General features: G+C 46.0%; 1 protein-coding gene and 2 long non-coding RNA genes across 10 annotated transcripts; 2 read left to right on the forward strand and 1 right to left on the reverse strand.

Annotated features, from left to right (window-relative positions):
- Positions 1-1045: 1045 nt before the first annotated feature.
- On the reverse strand, positions 1046-13154 carry LOC102555482 (uncharacterized). 5 transcript variants are annotated; one of them, XR_005501253.2, is made up of 7 exons: positions 12267-12403; positions 11684-11800; positions 10650-10762; positions 8134-8276; positions 6827-6941; positions 1675-4359; positions 1046-1174 (listed from the first exon to the last, which is right to left on the reverse strand). It is a non-coding gene; the product is annotated as an uncharacterized LOC102555482 (long non-coding RNA). The 5 variants fall into 5 exon arrangements; XR_005501256.2 differs by lacking the exons at positions 1046-1174; positions 12267-12403 and adding an exon at positions 13016-13154 and having other exon boundaries at positions 3807-4359; XR_005501262.2 differs by lacking the exons at positions 1046-1174; positions 8134-8276; positions 12267-12403 and adding an exon at positions 13016-13154 and having other exon boundaries at positions 3807-4359.
- LOC134485958 (uncharacterized) lies at positions 1126-7249 on the forward strand. The gene is made up of 2 exons (XR_010064412.1): positions 1126-1714; positions 2211-7249. It is a non-coding gene; the product is annotated as an uncharacterized LOC134485958 (long non-coding RNA).
- Positions 13155-13188: 34 nt separating the features above from the next.
- Positions 13189-24889, forward strand: F3 (coagulation factor III, tissue factor). 4 transcript variants are annotated; one of them, XM_039101800.2, is made up of 6 exons: positions 13270-14391; positions 14551-14659; positions 19233-19450; positions 21350-21528; positions 22297-22456; positions 23971-24889. In XM_039101800.2, the coding sequence occupies exons 1-6, from the start codon at positions 14367-14369 to the stop codon at positions 24102-24104; spliced, it is 825 nt and encodes a 274-aa protein (XP_038957728.1). In that variant the 5' UTR covers positions 13270-14366; the 3' UTR covers positions 24105-24889.
- The last annotated feature ends 428 nt before the right edge of the window (positions 24890-25317 follow it).

Below are 25317 nucleotides of genomic sequence, written 5' to 3' on the forward strand. Positions count from 1 at the left end.
TGCCTGGACTGACTCTGAAACAGCTTTGTAATTGTGACACCCATGGCAGACTTTCATTTCTTTCAACGCCTGAAGACACCCGTGAAGTTTTAGGCTCTGTGTAATAAAACCAACTCTTGTCGCTGGCTTACCCATCCCAGTCAGAACATCACGTGTCACTCAGATGAGCATGCGGGAAATGAGCTTGAGGGTTGGGCTGACCTGGGGAGGGGGGTGTGTTTGCCACTTTAGCTGGTTCTGTTTACTGAAGTGGCTGGAGCAGTTGAGCAGGTGTGGGAAAGGGCAGATCGACTTACCAGAGGATTCCTCCCCACCCGCCCTCAGTGTTAATTGAACACTATGTCAACATTAATTAATGCCCTTGGGATTAACAAAGCAACCAAAGCTGAATCCACCTTTGGAGAGAATAGAAAAATAGAATAAAACGAAGAGGGGAATTTAATTTTTTTTCCCGGGCCTCCCATGGGCCATGAGGAAATGGGCTCTGCAGGCTTCCTTGAAGCCATTCCACCTTTGGTTTGGTCTTTTGTTGTTGTTTGTGGGACAAAGGCACATCTGCCAGTTTTCAAAATCTGAGTCATCCCTTTAGTATAGAAACCCTTTAATCTCCTGATGACTTTGGAAGGAAAACTTCCCCCACGGAGCCGAGAGGTTTTCCTAGGCCTCAGCAACACTTTTGTTCAACGTGTCCTGGGTGTGACACTCCACTAAAGCAACGTTTCTGTGCTCACCCCTCTAGGCTCTGTGGAGACTCGGGTGCCCTGCCGAACCTTCTCCTGTCCTGATTCTTTATGGGAGCTTAGGCCTAGATGCTGGCATGCTGGGGTAGCTTCAAGCGCATGCGCTGTGGGGCCAGGCTGCAGTAGGAGCCACAACTTTATCCACTCGTGCACCTGAGCCTGAACATGTGGTATTCGTCTTGGCGAGCCATAGTTTTATCAAGGGGAAAGTGAGGACACTTGGAGGATCTGTTTGCCGGGGTTTACGTGAGCTATCAAACACTGAGGTGTCGCTAATGACTAAACATGGGCAGCCAGGACAAAGCTTGGCATCGCTGATAAAACAGTGACTTGCTTATGAACTGTCCAGGCGAAGGGCATCCCGCTGGTGTCAGCAGCTCCATCAGGAAGGTGGGAATACTCCGTGCTGAGGAAACTACACCAGTACGTGTCTACTGTCGGCAAGAAAACAGAAAAATCTAGAGGTCAGGAACTCGCAATTGAAGGGAGAATCCATGTGCTTGCCTGCAGAGATCTTAAGCAGGGAAAGGCCCCCGGACAACTGCTTCCTCGGCTTCCTCACTCTCTGGCTTGCACCTCTCGAGTTGTTTCTTCCCAGAAGCCCTTTTTAGAACAGCGCCTCACTGCTTACAATAGAAAGCAATGTTGGGTGAGCATTGCAGAGCCTCATAGCCCTTTATCCTGCACGTGTGGTGGGTCCTGCCAGCCTACCCACTTGAGTGTTCTGCCAAGACGCTGACTGCTACGGGCCTCACAGGATAAGGAACACCGCTGACCGTCAGTCATGGTGGACCATGCTAAGAGTGCATAACCATCAGGACTGCACGTGCCAACCCTGAAATCAAGCAACCAGACCCACAAGCAAATGGGGACGTCAGAGTTAATTACAGTGAAAAGAAAGGAGGAGGCTGAGCTGGTTGTACAATACTCACACCGGTTTGCAACTGGATGCTTCCAACAAGTCACTTTGGAAGGTATGTTCAGAGGAACTACTAATTATAATCATTAACTGTCAGTACAGCAATTAAAACTATAAAATAAACTTGGACGTAGGATTCAATACAGTTGGCACGGGTCAGCTGTAAGTTCTGACCTAGAAAAAAAAATCAAGATTTTAAGTAGCAGAGCACAGAATATGGGATCAAAGCCCTGGTCTCAGTCTCTCAGTCTCCTTGTTACAGATAGAGAATCTTCAACTCGAAATCAAATGGTTGGACATACCTGTGCATGTGCACACACACACACACACACACACACACACACACACACCCCTTCTTTCCCGCTTGGTGTCAAGAGCAGGTGTACTTTTCCATATTTACGTTCAATCTTGACAAATAGGTTACTTAACCTGACATTATAACTCAAGTGTTCTTTGCTCCAGGAAGGACTGGACCTTTTGAGTCAATGTCTAACCTGTAATCGTTTCTTTGAAATGCTGACTAAAGAACGTTTTATGATCCTGCCCAATAGGTCACAGGCAGAGGAGGAGATCAAGACTAGAACATTCATCTTCAGCAACTACAGCAAAATCCTGGAGCCATATTTTCATGTGCCCATCATCTTCAGAGATTAAAGGAGTCCAGGAGCAAGCCTGTGCTAACAGGGGCATTAGGGGAGATGAGGCAGGGGCCGAAACAGATGGAAGAAGGCCATTCCCTTGGGCGAGTTAGAGTGTGTGGGTTTCTCTGTGAAAGATCCGCACCTGCACCTGCAGTGCTCTTAGACCCACCTGCCATCATCACAAGGCATCATGGTGGAGGTCGAGATAAACCATCCTGACCTCACTAGGCTCAAAGGCGGCTGGGACTGACAAGCCTGTAGCCTGGCTTACACCACCTATGAAAACGGGAGCAGGATGACATTCTCCGATCGACTGTCCAGTTCTCCTTTATCTCTTCTTGGGGGCATTTGGAGACTTGCTGTGGTTATTTACGGTTTGGTTCAATCCAGACTCCACACTCTTCTTGATTAGAAAGTTAAGCTTCTCTCCTTCTTCCCCTAATTCCCCTCACAGACACATTCTGCCTCCAAAACAAATGCTTCCCAGTAGCTTTGTTCTGCAGTTGCCCTTAACGAGACTACCAAAGGCCCAAGTGCCTCTGATGGCATGGGAAAACGAACATGCTATTTTCCCTGGGATCGGCCTCAGCTGTGGGCTCTGCAGACACCAATGACATTTTCCTCGGGCTGCTGCAAAGATGATGTGAGAATGACCACAGAGCAAGAGCACCAGGTAGCCTGACACAAGGAAGTAGTCCTATGGGGCCAGAGAGGTGGCTGACTGGGTAAGACTGCTGTTCCAAGGGTTCAGATCCCAGCACTCACATCAGATAGCTCACAACCATCTGTGACTGCACTTTCAGAGGCTCCAACTCTTGCCTCTGCAGGTGCCCGCACATATGTGAGACACACTCTCTCCCTAGCCTCCAACACACACACACACACACACACACCACACACACACACACACACACACGAGGAGGGGGGGATAAAAGTAAATCTTTCTTGGGGGAGACTCCCTCTGGAGCTCTCAGGGAGGGAGGAACCGCTGAACATACACATCAAAGCAAGTGCAGGTGACGCCATCACAAGTCCCATCTTGAGCCAAGGTAGTGGTGTCACGATGATAAATAGTGGTGTGGAATGGCAGGATGATAAGGGGAGCCGATTACCATCAAACATACTCATCCGTTTAATTAGCAAGTCTGAAAGGCCCTCCCCACCCCAGCTGGTGAGTTGGGATGGTGACCCACATTTCGATGAATAACAGACACCGCTGTGGGACATTGTTGTGTTCTCAGGGCCAATGAACCATTTTCAGGTACAACTTATTTTTTCTTCTCTGTTCTGGATAGGAATGCAACTTGAATGTAGGAACACAAGAACAAAGTAAACTGGAAACAAGGCAAAAGAAAGAGCCCTTTCTTCTTGACTAAAGCTAGGTTTGGCTTGGTTCTCTTTTGGAAAATCTCCATATTCTGAAGCCAGGCACTCGAGAGAGGCACAGCTCCACAAGGCAGGGAACAGTGAGGGTAGAAGAGAAAGGGACCTGAATTCATGCTGCAATTTCTTTTAAAGGATTTATCTATTTTAAGTGAGAACACTGTTGCTCTCTTCAGACACACCAGTAGAGGGCATCAGATCCCATTACAGATGGTTGTGAGCTACCATGTGGTTGCTGGGAATTGAACTCGGGACCTCAGGAAGAGCAGTCAGTGCTTTTAACTGCTGAGCCTTCTCTCCAGCCCCATGCTGCAGTTTTTCCAGTGTTCCCATGGGAGGTGTGTATTCTGCACACTCAGTATGACAGGCAGTGTAGCACTGTAGTTAGTTATGAGGTTGTGCTTAAAGGCTCCAATAGTCAGGTGGAGCTCTAGCCCACTAATGTCCAGTTCTGTGACTTCTGAACAACGTGTCCAACTGCCTTAGCTTCAGTTAACCCATCTCTAAAAGGTACATTCCTATCTGCCACAAACGGGATCACTAAGTGAGTTAATACTTGGTGGCTAATAAGTGGTATTTTCTGGCCATTTTCAATGTCGGGAAGATCATAGCCTGGTCCTGAGATCCACTGAGTTTCCAAATGATGATCTGCTTTTCCACTGAGACATGATGTCAGCTAAGAAGAAATATAAGAGGGAACAGTTATTTATAGAGTTCCTGGATTCTTAGAAGATCTTGCCCATGACAGAAACCATTGTAATCTTGTCTGAGCTGTCCTTTCATTATTGCCTAAGGCCTGCTGGTAGCATCTGGGAATTTGGGTGTTCCATAGTAATCTCCTTTGAACTAAAAAATTCCATCAGGGAGAGAAGCTCATTAATACTCAGGAAGTGTGTGTGTGTGTGTGTGTGTGTGTGTGTGTGTGTGTGTGTGTGTGCACATGTGTGCATGTTTGTGTGGATGGGTTTGCTACATGCAGGCAATGTCAGTGGAGGACACAAGATGAACTGCCTGATGTGGGTGCTAAGAACTGCTTGCCTCTGCAAGAGCAGCAAGTGCTCTTAACTGCTGAGGCATCTTTCCAACACTTAGAAAGTTTTAAAGGTAGGTTGTTTGAGACTGAGGAAATAAACAACTCAGAAATCTCAGGAAATCCATGAAGTTTATCAAATTCATAAGGCTCCTTCCTCCCTGTGGTTGTACATGCAGTAAGAACTGCTGAGGGGAAGAGACTCTCACCTGTCAAGCTGGCTACAAATTGTGCAGAGAGCTCCAGGGTCCCAGCTTTTGTGAATCTTCATTCATGCTGGGTGGGCTTTGGTGATGAGGCTGCCTTTAAGTCACCCTACTTCTACAAGAATTCTTTCACCCATATTCCTTTAAGTAACACCATAAAATCTCATTTGTTTACCAAGTTGGGCTTTGGTGGCATTATTACTTTGATCTGTTACCAGTTCCCTATCTGAGGTGAGTAGACTTTTGTTCATATCTTCCCCAAAATAGTTTCACATAACACTGAGCTTCTAGGCTTTAGAGCAGTGATAAAGGCAAATTCCTAGCAAATGATGCTTATGTCAGAGCAAGCTAGACTGAAACCGTGAGTAACCTTGATGATAGAGAAAACAAAGTTTGGGAAATTGATCTGAATCACTGATATGTATCTCTCATGTCAACAGTAGCTTCGTTTCTTGCTTTAACCCAAAGAAATGAGAAACTCCACAAGATCCAATTTATCCTTAGCTGTTCTGTCTTTTAGGACCCATTGGAACCACACACAGAACTAGATTTTACCATGGTCTTCTCTTTCTGCAAACTTCAATCCTCTGTCCTTCTCCATGTGTCTAGATAGCCTTCCCAGGTCACTTTCCTCCTCTAGCCACACACCAAGGACTAGTTTGTTGTAGATCCAGCATCAAGATTTGTTCTTGTCTGTGATGGTGTGAATGAGAAGTGTCTTCTATAGGCTCGTGTATGAACATCTGGCATCCTGTCAGTGGTGCTGTTTGGGGTGGGAGTAGGGTTATAGAACGCTTAAGGGTTGTAGAGCCTGGCTACAGGAAATGCATCACTGAAGTATGTTTTGAGTATTTGTAGCCTCGCCCAACTTCCTGTTCCCTCTATCTGCTTCCTGTGTGTAGATGAAATGTGACCTCTCTGATTTCTAACAGCCAGTCCAGCTGCATGTTCCTGCCTCTGTGCCTTCCCCAGCACAGTGGACCCTATCCCCCCGGAACTAGAAGCAAATCCTTTCTTCGTCAACTTGATCTTGTCAGATTATTTTATCACAGCCTTAGGAAGGTAACTAACACACCATCTGTCCTCAGCTTTAGCAAGCTGCTTCTCTGATCTCGGATCCACTCTGCCTCCAAGATAGGTCACACAGCCCACACTTGGCTGTTCCTCTGGCAACAGAGATTGTCCACAGAGTGGTCCCAGACTAGAGCAGGAACAATTGGAATCTTATAGGAGTACTGGCAATTGGCTCCTTGTGTGACAAAGCCAAGAGGTGCGACTCTGGGCTGTTGTTGACTTCTAGGCACTGTCACACACAGGAGTAGATTCCATTTGTTCTAAGAGCTTTCTGGGCTCCTAAACTGTAACTTGTTTCTTTACATAGGCCGAGAGGCTCCTGTCACTCACTCTAGGGTTGCTAACACTGTAGATGCTTCTAGAAGACTCTGCCCAGTGTGACTCCTGATTTCTCCCTCCGCCCTCCTTTTCCCTCTCTAACATATGACACACTTTCCACTCTGTGCTAGCAGTCCCACGGGTCCCTTAGTTTCAACATCTCTAAACTTGTCTTAACTGCTCACCTTTTTGTGGTCTTCACCTGTGGTGCTGTCTTCCTGTGTCCCTAGACCTTCCCCCTGCTCCCAACCCCAACCATGTCAGCCCCTAACTCTCACTGCTGTTTCTTGCATGCTCTCTTATAGCTGTCCTTGTATCTCCCTGCCAAGGGGGTGAGTCTGGGGTTCTGTTTTGTTGTTTTTATGTGACCTTAACTCAATTCTTCAGTTCTCGATTCTGCTGACATGTTATAACCAGAAAGGGCAACTTCCTTGGGAAGAGAGTCTGGTGACCCCAGGCCTGGGCTCTGCACAGCAGCTGACACTGGGCCTTTAATTTGAAGATACATTTCTCACCTCCAGGATTCCTGTCTTCCAAGGCCCATCACCTCCTCTGCTCACCCACCTCAGCCCTTTGCTCTGGGCTTTGCTTCTCCTCTGTGCTCCAGTTTGATCTGAATGTTGGCACCACCTGAAAATTCATATGTTGAAACCTGGTGCGGGATACAATAGTATCAAGAGGTGGGAGGGGTTTTCTGTGTGTGGGTAAGTCAGAAGGTTCCTCCCTCATAAATTATACAGAGGATGGCACTTTTGTCTTAGACGACTCAGACTCAAGCACTGGGACTTCTGTTATTGTAAATTATCCTTCCTTCTCCTCTTCCTCTCCCCGCCCCTTCTTGTGTATGAACTGCCAAAGTGAACAGGGAAGTATTCTGTCAAAGTGGCCTGAATAGGCGAAGAAGCTGCTCAAACTCTGCTTTCCCCCAAAGAACCTTCTCTGATGACCTGGTCAGAAGAGAGTTCTCCTGTGGGTTCCGGGGAGCTTTTATGTCATAAACAAAGCTTTAAGAATCTGTCCTAGGAAGCCTGTGTATTACCAAAACCAAAGCAGTCACTACTAACATGAAGTTTTCAGTCTACTAGTGAGACATGTATCTCAGATCTCAGTTCTACACTAATTTATTTATGAGAGAGAGAGAGAGAGAGAGAGAGAGAGAGAGAGAGAGAGAGAAACATAGTTCCTGGTATATTGTCCCATACACAGTAATCCCTCAATAAATATTTATTAAGTTACACAAACCAGGATCTTCATTATTCCCTAGTGGTAGGAAAGACAAACACAAGTTTTTCTTCTTTTCTTCTTTTTCCCCTTTTCTTGGTTGGTTGTTTTTTTTGTTGTTGTTTTTGTTTTTTTTTTTTGTTTTTGTTTTTGTTCTTTTGAGACAGGGTTTCTCTGTGTAGCCCTGGCTGACTTGGAACTTACTTTATAGACCAGATCAGGTCTGCCTGCCTCTGCCTCTCAGACGCTGGAGGGAAGGCCCAAATGTAACACTTGCCAGAGGTCTCTTGAACAGCTGTCCATAAAGCTTACAAAATTCTGAGAAGCTGTTCACACTGAGTGGAGACCAGGAAGAGTGAGCTGGATGCCCTGGAGATAGTGTTTGGTTATGAGCTGCCCAAAATGAGAGCTGGGAACCAAACTCAAGTCCTCTACAAAAGCAGTACCTGTTGCTGACCACTGAACCATCTTACCATTTCTAAACAGGTTATGTTTTACTCAAAAAACACAAGCACCCTCCATAGCATAGATCCTCTATCTTTGCAGTTGTCTCTGACTCTGAACTACAGGGAGGGGCTTTACAGCAGAATTTTATATTTACTGGTCCAGCAGATCCATATGTCCAAGATTATGATTCCGATCAATTTGGTGTCTAGCAAAGACTGGCTTCCTGATTCAGTTTCCTGGTTTCTTATGGCCATTTTTTTCTTTGTGTCTTCACATGATGGAAGGGAAGGGAGAACTCTACGGAATAAATAAATAAATTATCAATAAAGCACTAACCCCATGCTTGAGGGCTCCACGCTTGACCTAATTGCCTATCAGGTCAATTACCTATTAACCTCCTAACCATAACACAGGAGGTTAAGCTTTCTACCTAGGAATCTGTGAGGACAGGAGAGGGATTTATACATACAAACTACAGGTTTCTGTTACTCCCCTAACGGTAGAGAAGAGTAGCTATTTCATGCTGTTACAATACACTAAGGTAGACAATAGTGGCTAAGAAGAAAATTACAACCAATCATACACTACAAATGTTACTGTAACTCATATATCTAATAATTACACTTAGTAGATACTCTCTACCTTGAGAGCTTTCCTTGAACAAAGACTCAGGATAAGACGAAGTACCATCATCAAAGACAAAAAAAAAGTGACTGGTAGATAATTCAAAACTTAGAGCATCAGTGAACTAGGGTATTATAAAATCAAATACACAAATAAGAACGAATCCTGCGCACACTTGCTTTCAAGTTGGTTATGTAATAATTTTCACGCACTTGAAGAATTTTCAGACTCATAGGTAGTTTTTTGAGTAAAACATAACCTGTTTAGAAATGGTAAGATGGTTCAGTGGTCAGCAACAGGTACTGCTTTTGTAGAGGACTTGAGTTTGGTTCCCAGCTCTCATTTTGGGCAGCTCATAACCAAACACTATCTCCAGGGCATCCAGCTCACTCTTCCTGGTCTCCACTCAGTGTCTGTGTGTGTGTGTGTGTGTGTGTGTGTGTGTGTGTGTGTGTGTGTGTGGTGTGTGTGGTGTGTGTGTGTGTGTTTGTGTGTGTGTGTGGTGTGTGTGTGGTGTGTGTGTGTGTGTTTGTGTGATGTGTGTGGTGTGTGTGGTGTATGCGTGTTTGTGTGTGTGTGTGTGTGGTGTGTGGTGTGTGTGGTGTGTGGTGTGTGTGTGGTGTGTGTGTGTTTGTGTGTGTGTGTGGTGTGTGTGTGGTGTGTGTGGTGTGTGTGGTGTGTGTGTGTGGTGTGTGTGGTGTGTGTGTGTGTGGTGTGTGTGTGGTGTGTGTGTGTGGTGTGTGGGGTGTGTGTGGTGTGTGTGTGGTGTGTATGTTTGTGTGTGTGGTGTGTGTGTGGTGTGTGGTGTGTGAGTGGTGTGGTGTGTGTGTGTGTGTGGTGTGTGTGTGTGTGGTGTGTGTGTGTGTGTGTGTGTGGTGTGTGTGGTGTGTGTGTTTGTGTGTGTGGTGTGTGTGGTGTGTGTGTGTATGTGTGGTGTGTGTGGTGTGTAGTGTGTGTGTGTGTGTGTGTGTGGTGTGTGTGTGTTTGTGTGTTATTTATTTAAAAATACAATCTTATTTAAATGCCTGTTAGTTGAACTGACCATGACAGGCTTAAGTCTTTTTTTTTTTTTTTTTTTTTTTGCTTGGGAGGGACTAGAAGAAAATTTATCAACAACACTATTAGAATTGTTTTCTCTCTAACCCATACATGCACAGGAAAACATTCAAACCATTAAAATCCTGACCCGAGGAGGAGAGATGACATATTTCATAGAAGAGAGACTAAGTTTTATTCTATGCATCTACAGTCCAGCACAGACTCTGAATGCCAGGCAGTCAGTTATCTGTTTTGTGAGTGGATTTCTACACATCAAATTCAGCTAGAAGTCTCAGAAATGAGACTAAGGCCTTATGAAGAAGGTGCCATCGCACCAAACCTTAAGCCACATGGTGTTGTAGAAATAAAAACACTCGCTAAAGGTTTTTTTTCTAAAGGTGGATTTTGTTGCTAAGATTACAACTATGACGTCTGTGACTTATTTGTTGCCATTGCATGTACAGAATGAAATGGTTAGTGTTGTTCGCTACGGAAGTGTGCTTCTCAGGAAGTCTACTAAGCCTTGAGTGTGCACGGGCACTTGTGTGCTAAAAACCCCGAGACTTGGAATTAAAAACCCTGAGACACAGATTGGAAGATTATTCTCTAAAATCGTGGGGGTTTTTTCTAAAGACAGGTGGGGTGGCAAAGGCGTTAATCCCAGCACTCGGGAGGTAAAGGCAGGTAGAGCTCTGTGAGCTGGACGCCAGCCTAGTCTACACTAGTCTCAGGCGAGCCGGGGATGTAGAGCGAGAACCCGTCTCGACACAAACTAAACAGCAAATGAGCAAGCAGATAAAACCGTGCTTTTCAGAATCTTGGTGCTGCCTGATAACTAACTGAGTTACTGACCAAACTGGCAAGCAGAAGCATTTTGAATGGTTAGGAGGAAAGATTTTCGTTGTACAGGTTACCACCTAATTTTGGACAGAACGTAAACTGTTGGGTAGTACATAATTATTTTCACAAAAATTCTTCATGGCCACGGCCAATTTCGCCATGACTAACCCTGCCAGATGTTTCTTCGGTTTTGCTGAGTCACTTTTTCTCCCCCACTCAGAACTCCTCGTTCTCACTAACTCTGAGGTTCCTCTGGCTTTTTCTCATATTTTGCCTTTTACCTGAAAAAGAAAAAAAATTGGGGAGGGGGAACAGTTAAATTGCTTATTTTACTCTCTCACATGCGTATAACGGGCTTTTAAAAATAATTACTTTCAGTTTTACCTTCTGCCACAAATCTTAACCTGCCCTTCTCCTGGGAAGAGAGAAGTTTGGAGGAGTTTATGCCAAACAGCCTGTTAAGCCTGGCTACCAACAGTCACACCAGTCGCATCCCATGACTGAGCAGATTCTGAATCACTCGACTATAGGCTGTTAGAAAAATGAAAGCAGCCCCCAAACTTCTTCATTCCGCTCTGAAACGACCTCTTCTCCAGTTAGAAGTCCTAGAAACTGGAAAGACCCTCAGCCACCTTGAGCTGGCTAGGGCTGGCTGGGGCTGGCTATGGAGCAAGGCTCTTGGATCCCATAGATTTGCATTTTTCTCACCAATCAGATTCCCTCGATGCCTGGCTCCCAGACAGAGAAACTCCAGTGACAGAGTTCATCTCTTGAATGGTAATGAAAACTTTCAGCACCAAGCAAGGCTGCATGGTGATCTTCACTGACTCAAATGTCAAGTACCCACTGGGGGCTGGTAACTGTGCTAAGAGCTAAGGGGGTGCGGGGGACCGGATCCTCCCTCTCCCCCAAAAAGCTCAAATGGAGAAGTTGACGAGTGAGGGCACAATTGAAATTATGTAAATTACTTGATGAAATCGAATTGGTAACGCTGTTAGCATGCTCTATAAATGTGAACAGGAAGGGCTCGAAATCACTTCCTGGTCATTTTCAGACTCTTCATCAGCTACATGACACCACCAGTTATGCAAAAGGAAAATCGAGCCCTTTACGTGTCCTCGTGTATGTCTGCTTTAAGGAATAGCCGACAGGACACTTGCCTATGAACAGTAATTTCCCCAAACTGCAAGTGTTTCCCACACCTGCTGCAGTGTCCTCTGTCTGTGGATGGAAAACTCATTCCTTGAACAGTTTTCTTGATGCCATCTTCCTTTGCTCCATTGGGAGGAGGAGAAGGTGAGGTCAGGAGGGAAAAGTCCCTGGAGTAGAGGAACAGATAGAGCTACATTGTATAATTAGGCCAGTGAGCACAGGGACCAGCTGACCTCAAGACTGGTATTGTAAAAGGCTAAGAGGTTCTGCCCTGTCCATTCTCAGGCATCATCAGGAAGCCTAACCAAAAGCCATTGTGAGTGTGACAACAGCTTAGTAACTTTTTACACTTCTCAGAGCCTACAAAGTGGACCTAATCGACTTTACTCAAGGAAAGTAAAAAAGAAAGAAAGAACGAAAGAAAGTATATAAAGCATGGGAAGACAGATATTTACATTACAATTCATAACAGTAGCAAAATTACAATTAGGAAGTAGCAATGGAAATATTGTTTATGGTTGGGGGTCGCTACAGCATGAGGCACTGTATGCGGGTCCCAGTATTAGCGAGGTTGAGGACCACCGGCATAAAAGAAGGAATAAGCAGGACAGTCAACCAGGAATGGTAAGAAACCTTCTGACGCCATGTTGAGTAAGTGCTAGCGGTAGGATAAGTGATATTCTCAGGTCCAACTTCCCAATAAAGCCTAGAAGGGGAAGCCAGGAAATAGATGAAGAAAATCCAAAGCTTGCAGGTGACACCTGGCTGCCACTAGGCTCAGTGACAGAGGTGTCCTTGAAATGGGTAGGTTTCATTCCCAGGGTCTAGGAAGGAAAAAAATAAACAAATTGGGAAGTCCGAATGTTTTTTTTTTTCAGTTTCATTTTTTTCTTTCTCTGTGCTTTGGAGGAATTCATTACAACCCACTGCTGTCCTCTTCAACGTAAGAACCAGCCTTCCTGGAACCCGTGGCTACTGAAGTCTTGGTCAAATTCTCCCAGGCTTCAAGCTGCAGTTCCTCAATCACTTCAGGAATGGGAGTCGGGGAGCCCAGTGGCCTTTAGACCTAATCCAGGGGCCTTGTCCATGGCAGACACGTGCATTTATTGCACCGCCCTGTACAGCGTACCAAGGGACTGAATGTTCTGCTAACCACCGGGTGCTCAGGCTGGGCTTTGGAACTGCCCTTGGCTACCAGGGATAGTCCAGGAGTTTTGATACATCCTCTGCTGAGGGCTCAGCGTATATCGAAAGCAGAGTGAAAGTAAGGCTCCCTTGACTTTCAACTTAGGTCCCTCCAACAGCGCAACTCCTTTCTCCCCAGCAAACCACCTAGGGTGGTCACCCAGGGAACAGCCCGGGAGCCTGGGTCTCCGCAGTACCTGGATCCGCCTGCGCCGAAGGGGTGCTCGGCGGTGGTGTTGAATCACGGTTGAGTCACCCCTTTCGGGGTCTCGGAGTTTCCTACGGGAGGGGAGTGGGCGGAGCAGGGGTGTGGACTGACCGGGAGCCGCCCACCGCGAAAGCGAGTGACCGGGGCCCCGGGGGGCGGGGAGTCGCGAGCCTCGGCGGAGGCGGCGCGGGGTGGAGAGGAGCCGGTGTCCGCGCGGCCCTTTATAACGCGCCCCGCGCGGACCCCGGCAGCCTGGGTACAACCGGTACCCATCACTCGCTCCGTCTGATCGCTCGTGTAGCGTAGCCTCCGCGCCTCTGCTGAAGCCCCGCGACCTCGCCAGCAGCCCTTGGACATGGCTATCCCCATGCGCCCGCGCCTCCTAGCGGCCCTCGCGCCCACCTTTCTCGGCTTCCTTCTCCTTCAGGTGGCCGCTGGTGCAGGTGAGTGGCATTGATCCTGAGAAGCCCGGGGTGCACCGCCCGCGGGAGACAAAGAATGGGTCTGGCTGGCTGGGAGGCTGCTCTGGTTCCTTGAGGACGCCAAGGTGTCCCGCCGTACCTGTGGATTCGGCTGCGCTAGCCTTGAGCGTTTCAATGAACTCAGGGAGGGAAGGTAGTTGGTACCCGGACTCCCGGCTGTTGTCGCCGCTGAAGATGCCTGCTTTGTGCATCCACCGTGGTTACATAGGATTAACTGGGGTTCCAGCTTTAACTCTGAAGGAAGAGCTTCCTAGGAAATTGGGCCCTTGAAGGTGGCGGGCTCCAGGGCCCGCCTTTGCCAAAGTCGGCGTGCTTCGCGTGGTTTGATGTTAAGGTGTGCGCTCTTGTGGCCTTTGGTTTAAGAAGCAACGCTGTTGTAAACTCAGGCAAGACAGAGTGCATACCCACATCTACCCAGTGTTGGGGTGAGGCAGAGGCTGAAACCCAGGGACTTGCAAAAAGAGACGTTGGACAGTATTTTAATGGCATAGCATCCCACCATGCGACAGGTGCCACGTGGGCCGCACATCTGCCTTGCTCTCCCTGAGAATTTCGGTGTAAAGATATTTTAGATTACAATGGGAAAGGTCAGGTTAGACTTTTTCGTTTATGCACATTCCTGACTGTGTGTTTGTGTGCACGTGTGCGTGTGCATGTGTGGCGGATGAGCCCTGTTTCAAACGAACTTACTCAAACCCTTCCTGCCGGACTGCTTCAGAAGATTCTGGGACTCTCTGGCACCTTGGATTCTCCTTCCGTGCGGTTTTAAAGTGGGCTTTCCCATGAACATTTAAAGAAGGACCTCTGGATCTTCAGCTGTTTCCACGGATTGCCTGTGGATGTTGCCTGGAGGGCTATATGGGTCACCCTCTGTTCTTTACAAGTGAGCAAAGCTTTTGTGACTGAAAACAAAGCGGAAACAAACAAACAAAAAAAATGTGTGCCCTTTGATGGCGGAGGCTGGGAAAGTGTTTTAGACATTAGCCCGAGGTGGAGAACACTGAAGTGCATGCAGTTAGAGATCTTTTGTGTTTATTTGCAGGCACTCCTCCAGGGAAAGCGTTTAATTTAACTTGGATATCAACTGATTTCAAGACAATCTTGGAGTGGCAACCGAAACCCACCAACTATACCTACACTGTTCAGATAAGGTAAGCCAGGTCTTGTGCACCAATAGAGGTGGTTGGATGAGGCTGTTTACCAAATGGGTGTTCATGGTAATTTGCTGGCTACTGCCATGTTCCATCGGATGAAACATTTCCATACTTTAAACTGATGCGACAGGAACGGGTGTGTGGGGTTGTGAGGTGCCCTCTGTCCCTTGAGTGCTTACCAAGCACACCCAAATCCTTGGTCCTCAACCTAGCAAAGAATTGTTTCAGTGGCCACTGTGTCTCTCCGGAGGAAGTAGAATTTGAAATTCAGTCACTCTTAGCTGTAGATAGGGAGTTCCAGGCCATCCTGCAATACAGAGGACCCTGTATCTACATATATATATATATATATATATATATATATATATATATATATACATACATACATACATACATACATAAGGTAATGTCTAGTTACTTGAGGGTAATTATAGGAAAGTTATTAATTGCATATAAGTAAGTGTATTGCGTGCTTTGGGATCAACAGCAGCCTGTCTCTTCCGAGCACCGATGCCCTTTTCTGGTTACTAGCTGTCTAGACTGAGCAACTGCTGGCATGTCAGAGGGAGGTGGGAGGAATTCCAGTGTCTACACTGCCCTGAAGCAGTACCTGATTCATTAATCTATGGCCTCTGTGAATTAAAATTTAGTTGTGCACACGATCTCGGTGGAAGCCAAATTCCTGAGTCACTGAGCTGCTTAGAAAACACTGAAGGATTTGTCTGCATCCTTAGCTGTCTGGGGCAGTTTGACTCCTTCAGACATGTTCACTGATTGACAGCTCTCGGGAACAAGTAATTCAACTCTTTTGATCTAAGTGGCCAGGGTGTGCCTGGATGTCTTCCTTGATGATTTTCACATATGATTGGCAAGCTTTTGGTTTCTGATAGATTCTAGGAGATGGATGAGGAATGTGAGAAAGCTGCCTGGTGTGGAAATTATTTTAGTAGTGAAGCTGGGAAGGACAGGAGAGTATTGTTGGCAAAAGGCAAGCATGGTTTAACACTTTGTTTTTCCGTTTTAGCTTGGGTTGAGTCTTATTAAGTACTAGGATGCATCTCACAGGTGTGGGTCTTTTAAATGACTTTCTTTTTTTTTTTAAGATTTTATTCATTTATTATATATAAGTACACTGTAGCTGTCTTCAGACACACCAGAAGAGGGCATCAGATCTCTTTACAGATGGTTGTGAGCCACCATGTGGTTGCTGGGAATTGAACTCAGGACCTCTGGAAGAGTAGTCGGGTGCTCTTAACCGCTGAGCCATCTCTCCAGCCCTTAAATTACTTTCTTGCTTTTCAAAATGAACTCCATCATAACTATTGCCAAACCAAAGGAGGAGAAAGAGAGAGAGAGAGAGAGAGAGAGAGAGAGAGCACACACACACACATATATATTCATGTATAACTATGCATAGCTATATGGAGATGAATTTCATAATCTGTAATTACCATCACAGTCAAACTTACCAGTTCAAAGGCTGGAGATGCAGTTCAGTGACAGAGTTCTTGTCTGTCGTGTACAAAGCCTTGGGTCCCATCCACAATCCATGTCCCCTCTCCTCCCAGTTTAGATGGTTCCTGTAATCCCGGCACAGCTTGCTTATGTGATGCAAGAGGATTAGGCGCTCAAGGCTGCATGTTTGTTCAAGGCTATAGAGTGAGACCCTGACTTAAAACAGGTCCAAACCTCAGCACTTCATATTCTAACAGTGGAGCGTTATTAAAGTGATTAACTTCTCTTATACAGACCTGACATTTACCTTGGGAGATCCTTTCCTTCTAGATGTGAAGATTAGATTTTCAGAGAAACGGTTACTTTCTAATATCTTGATCATTAATTGGAACAACATTGGGAATATATCTTGGGCTGTCATGAGTCTTAAAATGGAAGCCTTTATGGGCTCTAAGTTTTAGAGTTTTTAAGGTGCTGATCACTGAGATGGGTGTGGCTCATGATTGCAAATATCAGCGCTCAGGCCACTGCTTGGGGACACCTGCAGACTTGGGTGTCTTCCTGGTCAGGTCACCTTGCTCAGGCCCTTGCTCCTGAGCTGGGTGAACCTGGAAACATTTCCACTAGTCAGTGCCTGAGACCCAAGTGACCCTTCACCCTTCCTAGGGAAAGGGGGATTCCAGGGCTAAGAGAATCATAGCAGTCATTTTTCTAGATGAAACTGTTACTTTGGAAAGCCAGGTGCTCACACTGACTGCTGGTAACGCACACCCAGGCTACCTGGAACCGACGTGTGCCACGTCTGTAGGAGGCTCTGACAGTCTGCTGCAAGGCCCTTTTCCGGGAGGAAGGGGAAAACCTTGCTCATTATTTCTCCTTTATTCTCCTCCCAAGGAGGCAGCACCTTATCCAGCGGACCTTGTCCTCCGCGCCCACCCATGCTGCTGGAGCTTGGCTGTGTGGTGCTGGCCAAAGGGCAGCTCTGTGAGACCCAAGCCCCTTGGCTGGGTGCCGACAGTGTCTTCTCTGAAAGTAGGCTCAGTGGCCGTTGGGAAGCATCAGAGGCCCAGCCAGCCTTAGCGCCATGCCTTGACTTGTTGCCGTCCAGTCCATAATGTGTGTTGAATTCCAAAGCTGAACTTAGAAGCTTCCAGACACAGTCTCTAACTCAATTAGTGAATGTTTGTTTTCTGTTGGAACTCCTCAGTAAATTAGGGGGGAACTTTTACATCCAAATTTGGGAGTTTTTCACTAGCCTAGAGGGACCTTGAAGACTTTTAAAGTGCTTTGTGCTCTTAGCAAAACCAAGAGGACATCACTGGAGAACCATCTTCCTCATTCACCTCTTGTTACAGGATGATGTAGGCCCCGGTCCTAAGTTCTTTTCAGAGAGCACAAGGTCCTACTTGTAAGCTGGGTGGGACAAAACAGTGCATCAGACGTATGACTGCACCCACAGCTTATTGATGTAAAGAAACCATTAAGGTGCCATTGGCTTTTGAAAGGATGTAATCAAAGTGCATTTTGGTCATTCTGGATCCAAACAGCCTCTCTATAACTTATCATAGAAGGAAGTTAAAAAACAAGAGAAGCTAGAATATTGCAATTTTAATGTTAGCTTGCAAGTTTGAGAATAAAGGATGGCCTCAGGTTCTACTTTGCAAAATCTATTTATGTTATTCACTGCATTAACACACTTAGAGAGGGGAGGAAACATAGCATTACTACAATGGATTCGGTTAAAGCCCAGCATGATTTCAAAACAAAATTTCCTTGAATATGAGGAATAAAATGGATCTTTTAACTGGCTAAATGATAACTATGAGTGACCTACAAACACCATATGAAAGGATAAAAGAATAGCACTGTTAGCTTTAAAATTGGAAAAACATGTATGTCTATCGTTATTCCCAGTAAACGCTGTATTGATGACCCAAGGTCATCAATGGCTATTTAAGGGGCTTTGGAGAAGCCACATTTGCGTCTCTTCCGTGTGGATTTAGATAATTGTCTCTATATGTCTCCCCTGCTGGATGTTTCCTCATAATCTGTACCTACATTGAATAATAAAGTCTATCAATAACAGATTCCCTACATAATTATACTCCATCACGATCGTCATATATGGTTAGTCAACCACTGACTCTCCTGTATGCCACGGATTGTGCCAGGCCCTTTGTACATGTTAACTCACTTGCTATTATCTAAGGAGGTGTCACCCTGAAGGGGTGACAGTCTTATACTCAGCCAACACAGAAGCCCTGCTGCTTGGCGGAGAGATGAGAACCAGAACTCTTGGCCCAGAGAGAGCCCGCATGTGCAGAGCTTTCGTGGTAGTGGGGGTGGGGGTAGGGACCAGCAAGGGAGAGACGAGCTCTAAGCAGGGCGATACCGAGATCTGGAACTTGGCTTGAATGCTGAGATCTGTCTAGCAGGATGAAATGGACCTCGGAACCCTCCTGGTGTTTAAGCACTTGATAGGGGTGCATCGGCCAATACATGGTCATTTCTGTCCTTGAGAAGAATTTTATTTTCAGCAGAAGTCTTTCAAGTTACTTTCACTCCGATGGCACCTTACAAAAGCAAGATCTGACCTTTGCCCTCGGAGGCTCAGACTTTGTTTTTTGTTTTTTTTGTTTTTTTTTTTTTTTTTCTTTTCTTTTTTTCGGAGCTGGGAACCCAGGGCCTTGCGCTTGCTAGGCAAGTGCTCTACCGCTGAGCTAAATCCCCAACCCCGGCTCAGACTTTGTTAAACAGGCACTAGCTGTTTTGTATTTCTCTGGTCTTTGGTGAGATGTGTTCTCATTCTTGTAGCTAAGGCTAGCATGTAGTAAGGAGGCAAACAAACAAACCCAGCTCTACCTCTCACTAGTCTGTGACCTTGAAAGTAGCTTAGTGCCTCTGGCCTTCCATGCTCACATACATTAAAAAGTAAAAGGAGCCCAACAGAGCCGACCTGGTCACTGGGCGAACTTGCATTCATACTTCAAATGCTCAGGATGGGAAATGCCTCCTCAGGTTTCCCCGTTGGTAGCACAGAGTACTGGGTAGAAGGCCGTCCATCCTGTGGGACACAGACCCTAACCTCCCATTTCTCCTTCCTTCCTTCCTTCAGCGATAGATCTAGAAACTGGAAATACAAATGCACTGGAACCACAGACACTGAGTGTGACCTCACCGACGAGATTGTGAAGGATGTGAACTGGACCTATGAAGCAAGGGTCCTATCTGTCCCATGGAGGAACTCAACTCATGGAAAGGAAACACTCTTTGGAACTCATGGGGAGGAACCGCCATTTACAAATGCCCGGAAGTTTTTACCTTACCGAGACAGTGAGTAGCTTGGTTTGTGACGACTTCACACCTGCTCTATCTAGGCTTCTAGGCTTCTGCATACACTTGTGCTTTGTGACCCCCTCCTAGCCATTCTCTCTCTCTCTCTCTCTCTCTCTCTCTCTCTCTCTCTCTCTCTCTCTCTCTCTCTCTCTCTCTCCACACACACACACACACACTCACGGCGGCGAGAGGCATCTTTAAGTAAGTGTCTCGCTCCCTGCAGATGGGCAGCAGGCTCACAGACTGTGAACTCTTCATCACTGTGTCATCTACTAACTTTCTCCTCCAGTCTGCCGCCAGTTCCTACCAGTAACCAGCTGGAGGATGCACTAAGGCTGGGGTTGTGGCTTTTCCTCAGGATACTATGTCATATGCTGAATTTTATGTCCCTTCACCAGACCAGGGATCCTAATCTAGGCTTTTCCCCACCAAGCCCAGATCCGCAGGGAAGCCACTTGTGCCGGAAATAAGGCTTGCTGGTTCTTCAACCAGCTGAGCTCCATTTGATCCGGAGATGAGCCAGCAGGAGCCGCTCCCCTCCAGACTCCCTCATGCTGGGTTTGAATGTGTAGCTTGCTTTCCCACCTATGTCCAAGAGTGCAAGCCTGACACCTAATGAGGAAATGCAGAGAATTAATCCCGAGTAAGAGAGTCAGTCAGTCTCTCTCTCTTTCTTTCTTCCTTCCTTCCTTTCTTTCTTTCCTTCCTTCTCTTTCTTTCTTTCTTTCTTTCTCTCTTTCTTTCTTTCTTTCTTTCTTTCTTCCTTCCTTCCTCCCTCCCTCCCTCCTTCCCTCTCTCCCTCCCTCTCTCCCTCCTTCCTTCCTTCCTTCCTTCCTTCCTTCCTTCCTTCCTCTCTTTCTTTTCATGGTTCAGAAGCAGACATTTCACAAGCTCATGCAGTCCATTAGGAAGACTAAACTCGGTTTCTTTCGCAAGGTCTGCTGGTTAAAGCAGAAATGTCGTGGTTTTGGCACTCCCTGTCTGTACCCTTCTGACTGCTCAGTGGCACGGATGGTGAGAAGGGTAAAGGACAGTTGAGATTTTACCTCTGATGCTTGTTCTCATCGTCTGATTACCCAGATGAATGTAACAGCCTCCCTAGGGTTCCCACTGACCAGCCTCTCTCCTCAGACTCCTTTGTACTTTTACCATTGTGCTTCTGCACTTCACGTCCAGGTCATGCAGGCTCACTGACATCTTCTCCCCAAGCCCTTCATAGTGCTGAGCTTTCAGCAGTCCGCAGCACATCCTTTGTGGTGCACAGCAGAACACGCATGCTCACACACACCCACACTCTGCTCTGGGACTTGCATACAGTCAGGTTTTCTCGAACCATCACATGACCAGAGCACACGAGGTAACTGAATCAGGAGCCAAGAGCTTAAAATAGGTTCTTTGACCAACCAGAAACCCTTGCTGGGCTTCCCAACCCCCTAATTCATTGTAGCTGAAATCTGGAAGTGTGGAACACTTCCTTGTACAGCCCGGTAGCCATCATCCACGCATGACCACCACACTTTTGAAATATGGCTAATGCTGCCAAGGTAAAATATATGGGATTTTTTCAAAAATGTAAAATAGCCATAATATTCATTATATTGAATGCATGTTCAAATGCCAATCTAGGAATGGGCCTATTAAAGCATTAATTCCGCCGGCTCCTCTCCACATTTTCTGATGTCTGTAAGGAAGGGTTGCCTGTGCTTCCAGAGGATGGCATTGCTGGGTTGTCCTGAAGCTCAGCTATAGGGCCGCCACCACTCCTGCTCCCGGAGCTGACTCTGTGCAGACGTCCTATACGCGGGATGGAGGACCTGTCAATTACGAGAACTAAGTGATCTTTCCTTTGTACTGATTTTAGTTCCTAAGCAAGGTAATTTTATTTTTCCATTGCAGCAAAAATTGGACAGCCAGTAATTCAGAAGTATGAACAAGACGGTACGAAACTGAAGGTGACTGTAAAAGACTCATTTACATTAGTCAGAAAGAATGGTACATTCCTCACTCTGCGGCAAGTTTTTGGCAATGACTTGGGTTATATTCTTACGTATCGGAAAGACTCAAGCACAGGAAGGGTAAGAGATTTTTTTCATTTCTTTTTATGCCATTTTTTAAAATAGATCCTTTAAAATAAATGCTTGCTTCCCAATTCAAATATGGAGGAATAGGGGTTGACATGGGGTATGCATAACACATCCTCCTTCTGCTCGTTACCCAAGCTAGTTACCTCGTGTCCTTGGGCAGGGTCCTTTCAGAGGTTCCAGTCACACAATCAAGGAGCTAGACCAGACTGTCCTCTCCCTCATCTTCATATTGGGGATCCCAGGGGGTCAGGGAAATGACTTATTAACTAATTTGTATGGGTGTGTATGTATTCATGAATACGTGTGCAGTCATGTGTGCAAGAGCTCATGCATGTGCACATGAGTTTGTGCATATGTGTGCATATGCATGTATGCATGCATGTGTATGTTTCTGTGTGTGAGTGTGTGCGAGCGAGCACGTGCGTGTGCACATGAGTGCGTGCTGCTTTGAGATGCTGGGGACTGTTACCCAGGGCCTTTTACACTAGACAAGTTCTCTAACACTGAGTTACATCCGCAGTCCCTAAATGTGCCCTTTTTGGTGATTCCATTTCTCTCTTCCTACAGCAAAAAAGGGGGCTGACCTGGGCTGGGTGTGCCTGTCTTTCAGCCTTGGCAAAGGCCTCCTTAGCAGTCACCAGGGGTTACTGATTAGCCAAGGGACTTCTAATCCTTCTTGTGTCATTGATTGATATCTGTATAGACTTAGAGCCCTGTTTTTGCCTTCCTCGGTGATTTAAGAACTCTCTCTTTTCACAGAAAACAAACACTACACATACCAATGAATTCTTGATTGATGTGGAAAAGGGGGTAAGCTACTGCTTCTTCGTACAAGCCGTGATTTTCTCCAGGAAAACTAACCACAAGAGCCCAGAAAGCATCACCAAGTGCACTGAGCAATGGAAGAGTGTCCTGGGAGGTGAGTGGCCATGGCCGTCAGTGCACTGGGAGGCTCGGCTGCCCCCACATCGGAGCCAACATGTACCTCTTTGGTTCAAACATTCAGAAATGAGCTTAGGGTGTCTTAGGGTTTCTTTTGGGGGTTCTGCGTTCTCTTCGGGGGACATTTAGGAATGATTCCACATGGTTCCCTTGGTCAGCAAGCACTTCCCTGGGCACTCGCTATGGGCCAGAGTTTATGGGGTACTGGGCTTGCAGATTGCACTAGGACTTGAGTACCTAAGGATCAAGTCACAGCCTTCTCTGCCCGTTTTTCCTACTGGCATTCTGATCTGAGGGGTGCAGGTTGCAGGGGAATAGTTGTTTTTGGACCACCTCATTTCTGGACATGATAGATATTTAAGTGCACCTACTATGGACTGTGGCTACAGGGGCTATGTGTGTACACATGAACGCACTCTCTGGGTATTCAGCGTTGTGACTAAAAGCCTGTAAAGATCCCTCCGGTCCCCACAGAGAGGGGCTCTAAGTGCTGTCAGAGGAGACGAGTCAGAGGACAGTAGCTGTGCCCTGGCTCTGTTTAAGTTTCAAGTCATTATGCCAAGTAGGCCAGACTCAGGAAGACAAAAACCACATCTTTCTCTTATATGTGGAGGGCTAGATTTAAATTTATATTCATGTATGTATTTTTATGTGTATGTGGTGGGGTCATGAAACTAGAGAGGAGACCATGAGAGAAAAGGTAGAAATATAAAGGGGGAGGGGAGTTAATAAAATAGGTGTGCTGAGTGGGGGAGGGGCCATCTAGGGAAAAAAACTGGAAGGAGACAAAGGCGCATGAGATAAATGAGAAAGTATAATTACACGTTACTGCTGAAAACGCCATAATTAAACCCATGACTTTGTATGCTGCCCTAAAAACAATCTTAACAGTGCAACAATACGCTTACATATTCTGCCCTCTTGTGGCCATTAACAGGAACTTCTTCCATTGGCGCTCATACCACTCTGGGGCAGCTCCTGAGCCACAAGCCTCAAGATTCCCTTTCCTAAGCCCTACTCTAACTCTGATGCCTCAGGCTCTGCCTCTGTTTCCCTTCCTCAGCTCCATTAAAACAGATCCTCTGGGGGTGCTTACTAGCCCAGCCAACTGCTGTCTCTTCATCTCCGCCATCATCCCTGTGGCTCCCCTTCTTTGTCCTTCCCATTTATCTTCTGCTATACTCTCTGCCACCAAACTCAGGGTCGTTTGTGGACTACACGTGTTCTCACATCCAATCCCCGAGGCTTCTCTAGTCTAGGAACCTAGGTAGCTCCTTTAATGCTATAGTCACTCTCGATTTCTCTCAAGCATACGAGGTCAGGTAAATTCTTAATCTAAGAACGACAAAAGGGTAGAAGAAATAAGTGTCAAGTTTCAAAAAAGCAGGGCGGTATACTTTGGGGTCATGCCCACTGGGAAGTGAGTTTGGGGCCTCCGAGTTTATGTTTTTATATTTATTTTTTGTTTATTTGTTTGTGTTTGCTTTTCAGAAACACTCATCATTGTGGGAGCAGTGGTGTTCCTGGTCACTGTCTTTATCATCCTGCTGACCATATCTCTGTGCAAGCGCAGAAAGAACAGAGCAGGACAGAAAAGGAAGAACACCCCGTCGCGCTTGGCATAGACGAGGAGGCTGACGCTGCTGACTGTCACACTGCCCACACGGCACTGTTACCGAGACCTCTGCTGGGAACTGTGGAGTTTGCTCCTAGCTCAGAAAGACTCCCTTCATGGCCTGTCATTCCAGCTAATGCTTTGATTCCAACACTAGCATCTGTCACTTTAGGACATACTGAACGGTACAAATTGATCAACACTACAGCACCTTTTGCACAAAGCTTAAGATTGTGTATTCTACACGCGGGAAGACACTAGGTTGCCCAGGCAAAGCCAGTGGTCAGATGCCTTTCCTATAACCTGGGTGGGCTTTTGGAGAACCTTTGAGGAGTGATGCCATAGGCTCTAGAACAGGAAAGTGGGATTTGGGTGGACTTTTCCAACAGTTGTACTTTCGTAAATCGGTATTTGGGTTTTGTTTTTCCTTCTACTAGGTACTTTTGGAAGTTCAAAGTAACTGGCAAACTGTCATATGTTAAATGCAGGATATTTCTGCTTGGGACATCCTTGTGATTTGTACTTTATTACAACTTAGCACTTTAACTGACAATGATGGGGATTGAACATTGGACAACCAACTCTATTTTTATAAGACTACCATACAGAAGAACTACATATAGTTTTATGATCTAAGGTACTTAAAGTGTTTGTGGTTAACATTGTGTATATTTATATGAGTTTTAAAGGTTTTGTATATGGGATTTTCTATTTATATATCTCCTATTTGTATATATTGAGATAATTTATTTAATATACTTTTATATAAATAAAGGTGATTGGGAATTGAGGCGATCATGTTTGTATCTTCCGTTTATTATTTACTCCTTGGTTTCCGAACTAGGTGACTCTGTTACAGTAACAGTTGACCCTATCAATCTTAATGGCTTACAACAACATATACTTTTCACTTAGACCACATGTTCGGGAGTGGTGGTGGGTGGTAACTCCTAACAGTGTCTTCTCATCGCAAGACCCAAAATAAAGCAGGAGTCTCTATTAGATCAGAGCAAAGGTAAACACGAATGTGCACATGCACAGGCACATGTGTGCATGCGCACACCTCGAAACCAAAGCAAAAACAAACAAACAAAACAAAACCAAAACAAAACAAAAAAACACCACCACCACCAACAACAAAACCCAAAAGAAACCAGGGCTGTTGCACCTTCAATGTTTAAGTCACTTTTTAAAAATGACTTTTTGGTTATAATTACATCACT

Source organism: Rattus norvegicus, chromosome 2, assembly GCF_036323735.1.
Source record: "Rattus norvegicus strain BN/NHsdMcwi chromosome 2, GRCr8, whole genome shotgun sequence".
Classification (NCBI taxonomy): domain Eukaryota; kingdom Metazoa; phylum Chordata; class Mammalia; order Rodentia; family Muridae; genus Rattus; species Rattus norvegicus.

Excerpts from the sequence above, each read along its gene's own strand:
- F3 (XM_063281370.1), top strand. The coding sequence starts at position 13,382 with ATGGCTATCCCCATGCGCCCGCGCCTCCTAGCGGCCCTCGCGCCCACC. Across the intron at positions 13,470-14,550 it reads TCAGGTGGCCGCTGGTGCAG|GCACTCCTCCAGGGAAAGCG; the intron begins GTGAGTGGCATT and ends GTTTATTTGCAG. Across the intron at positions 19,451-21,349 it reads GTTTTTACCTTACCGAGACA|CAAAAATTGGACAGCCAGTA; the intron begins GTGAGTAGCTTG and ends TTTCCATTGCAG.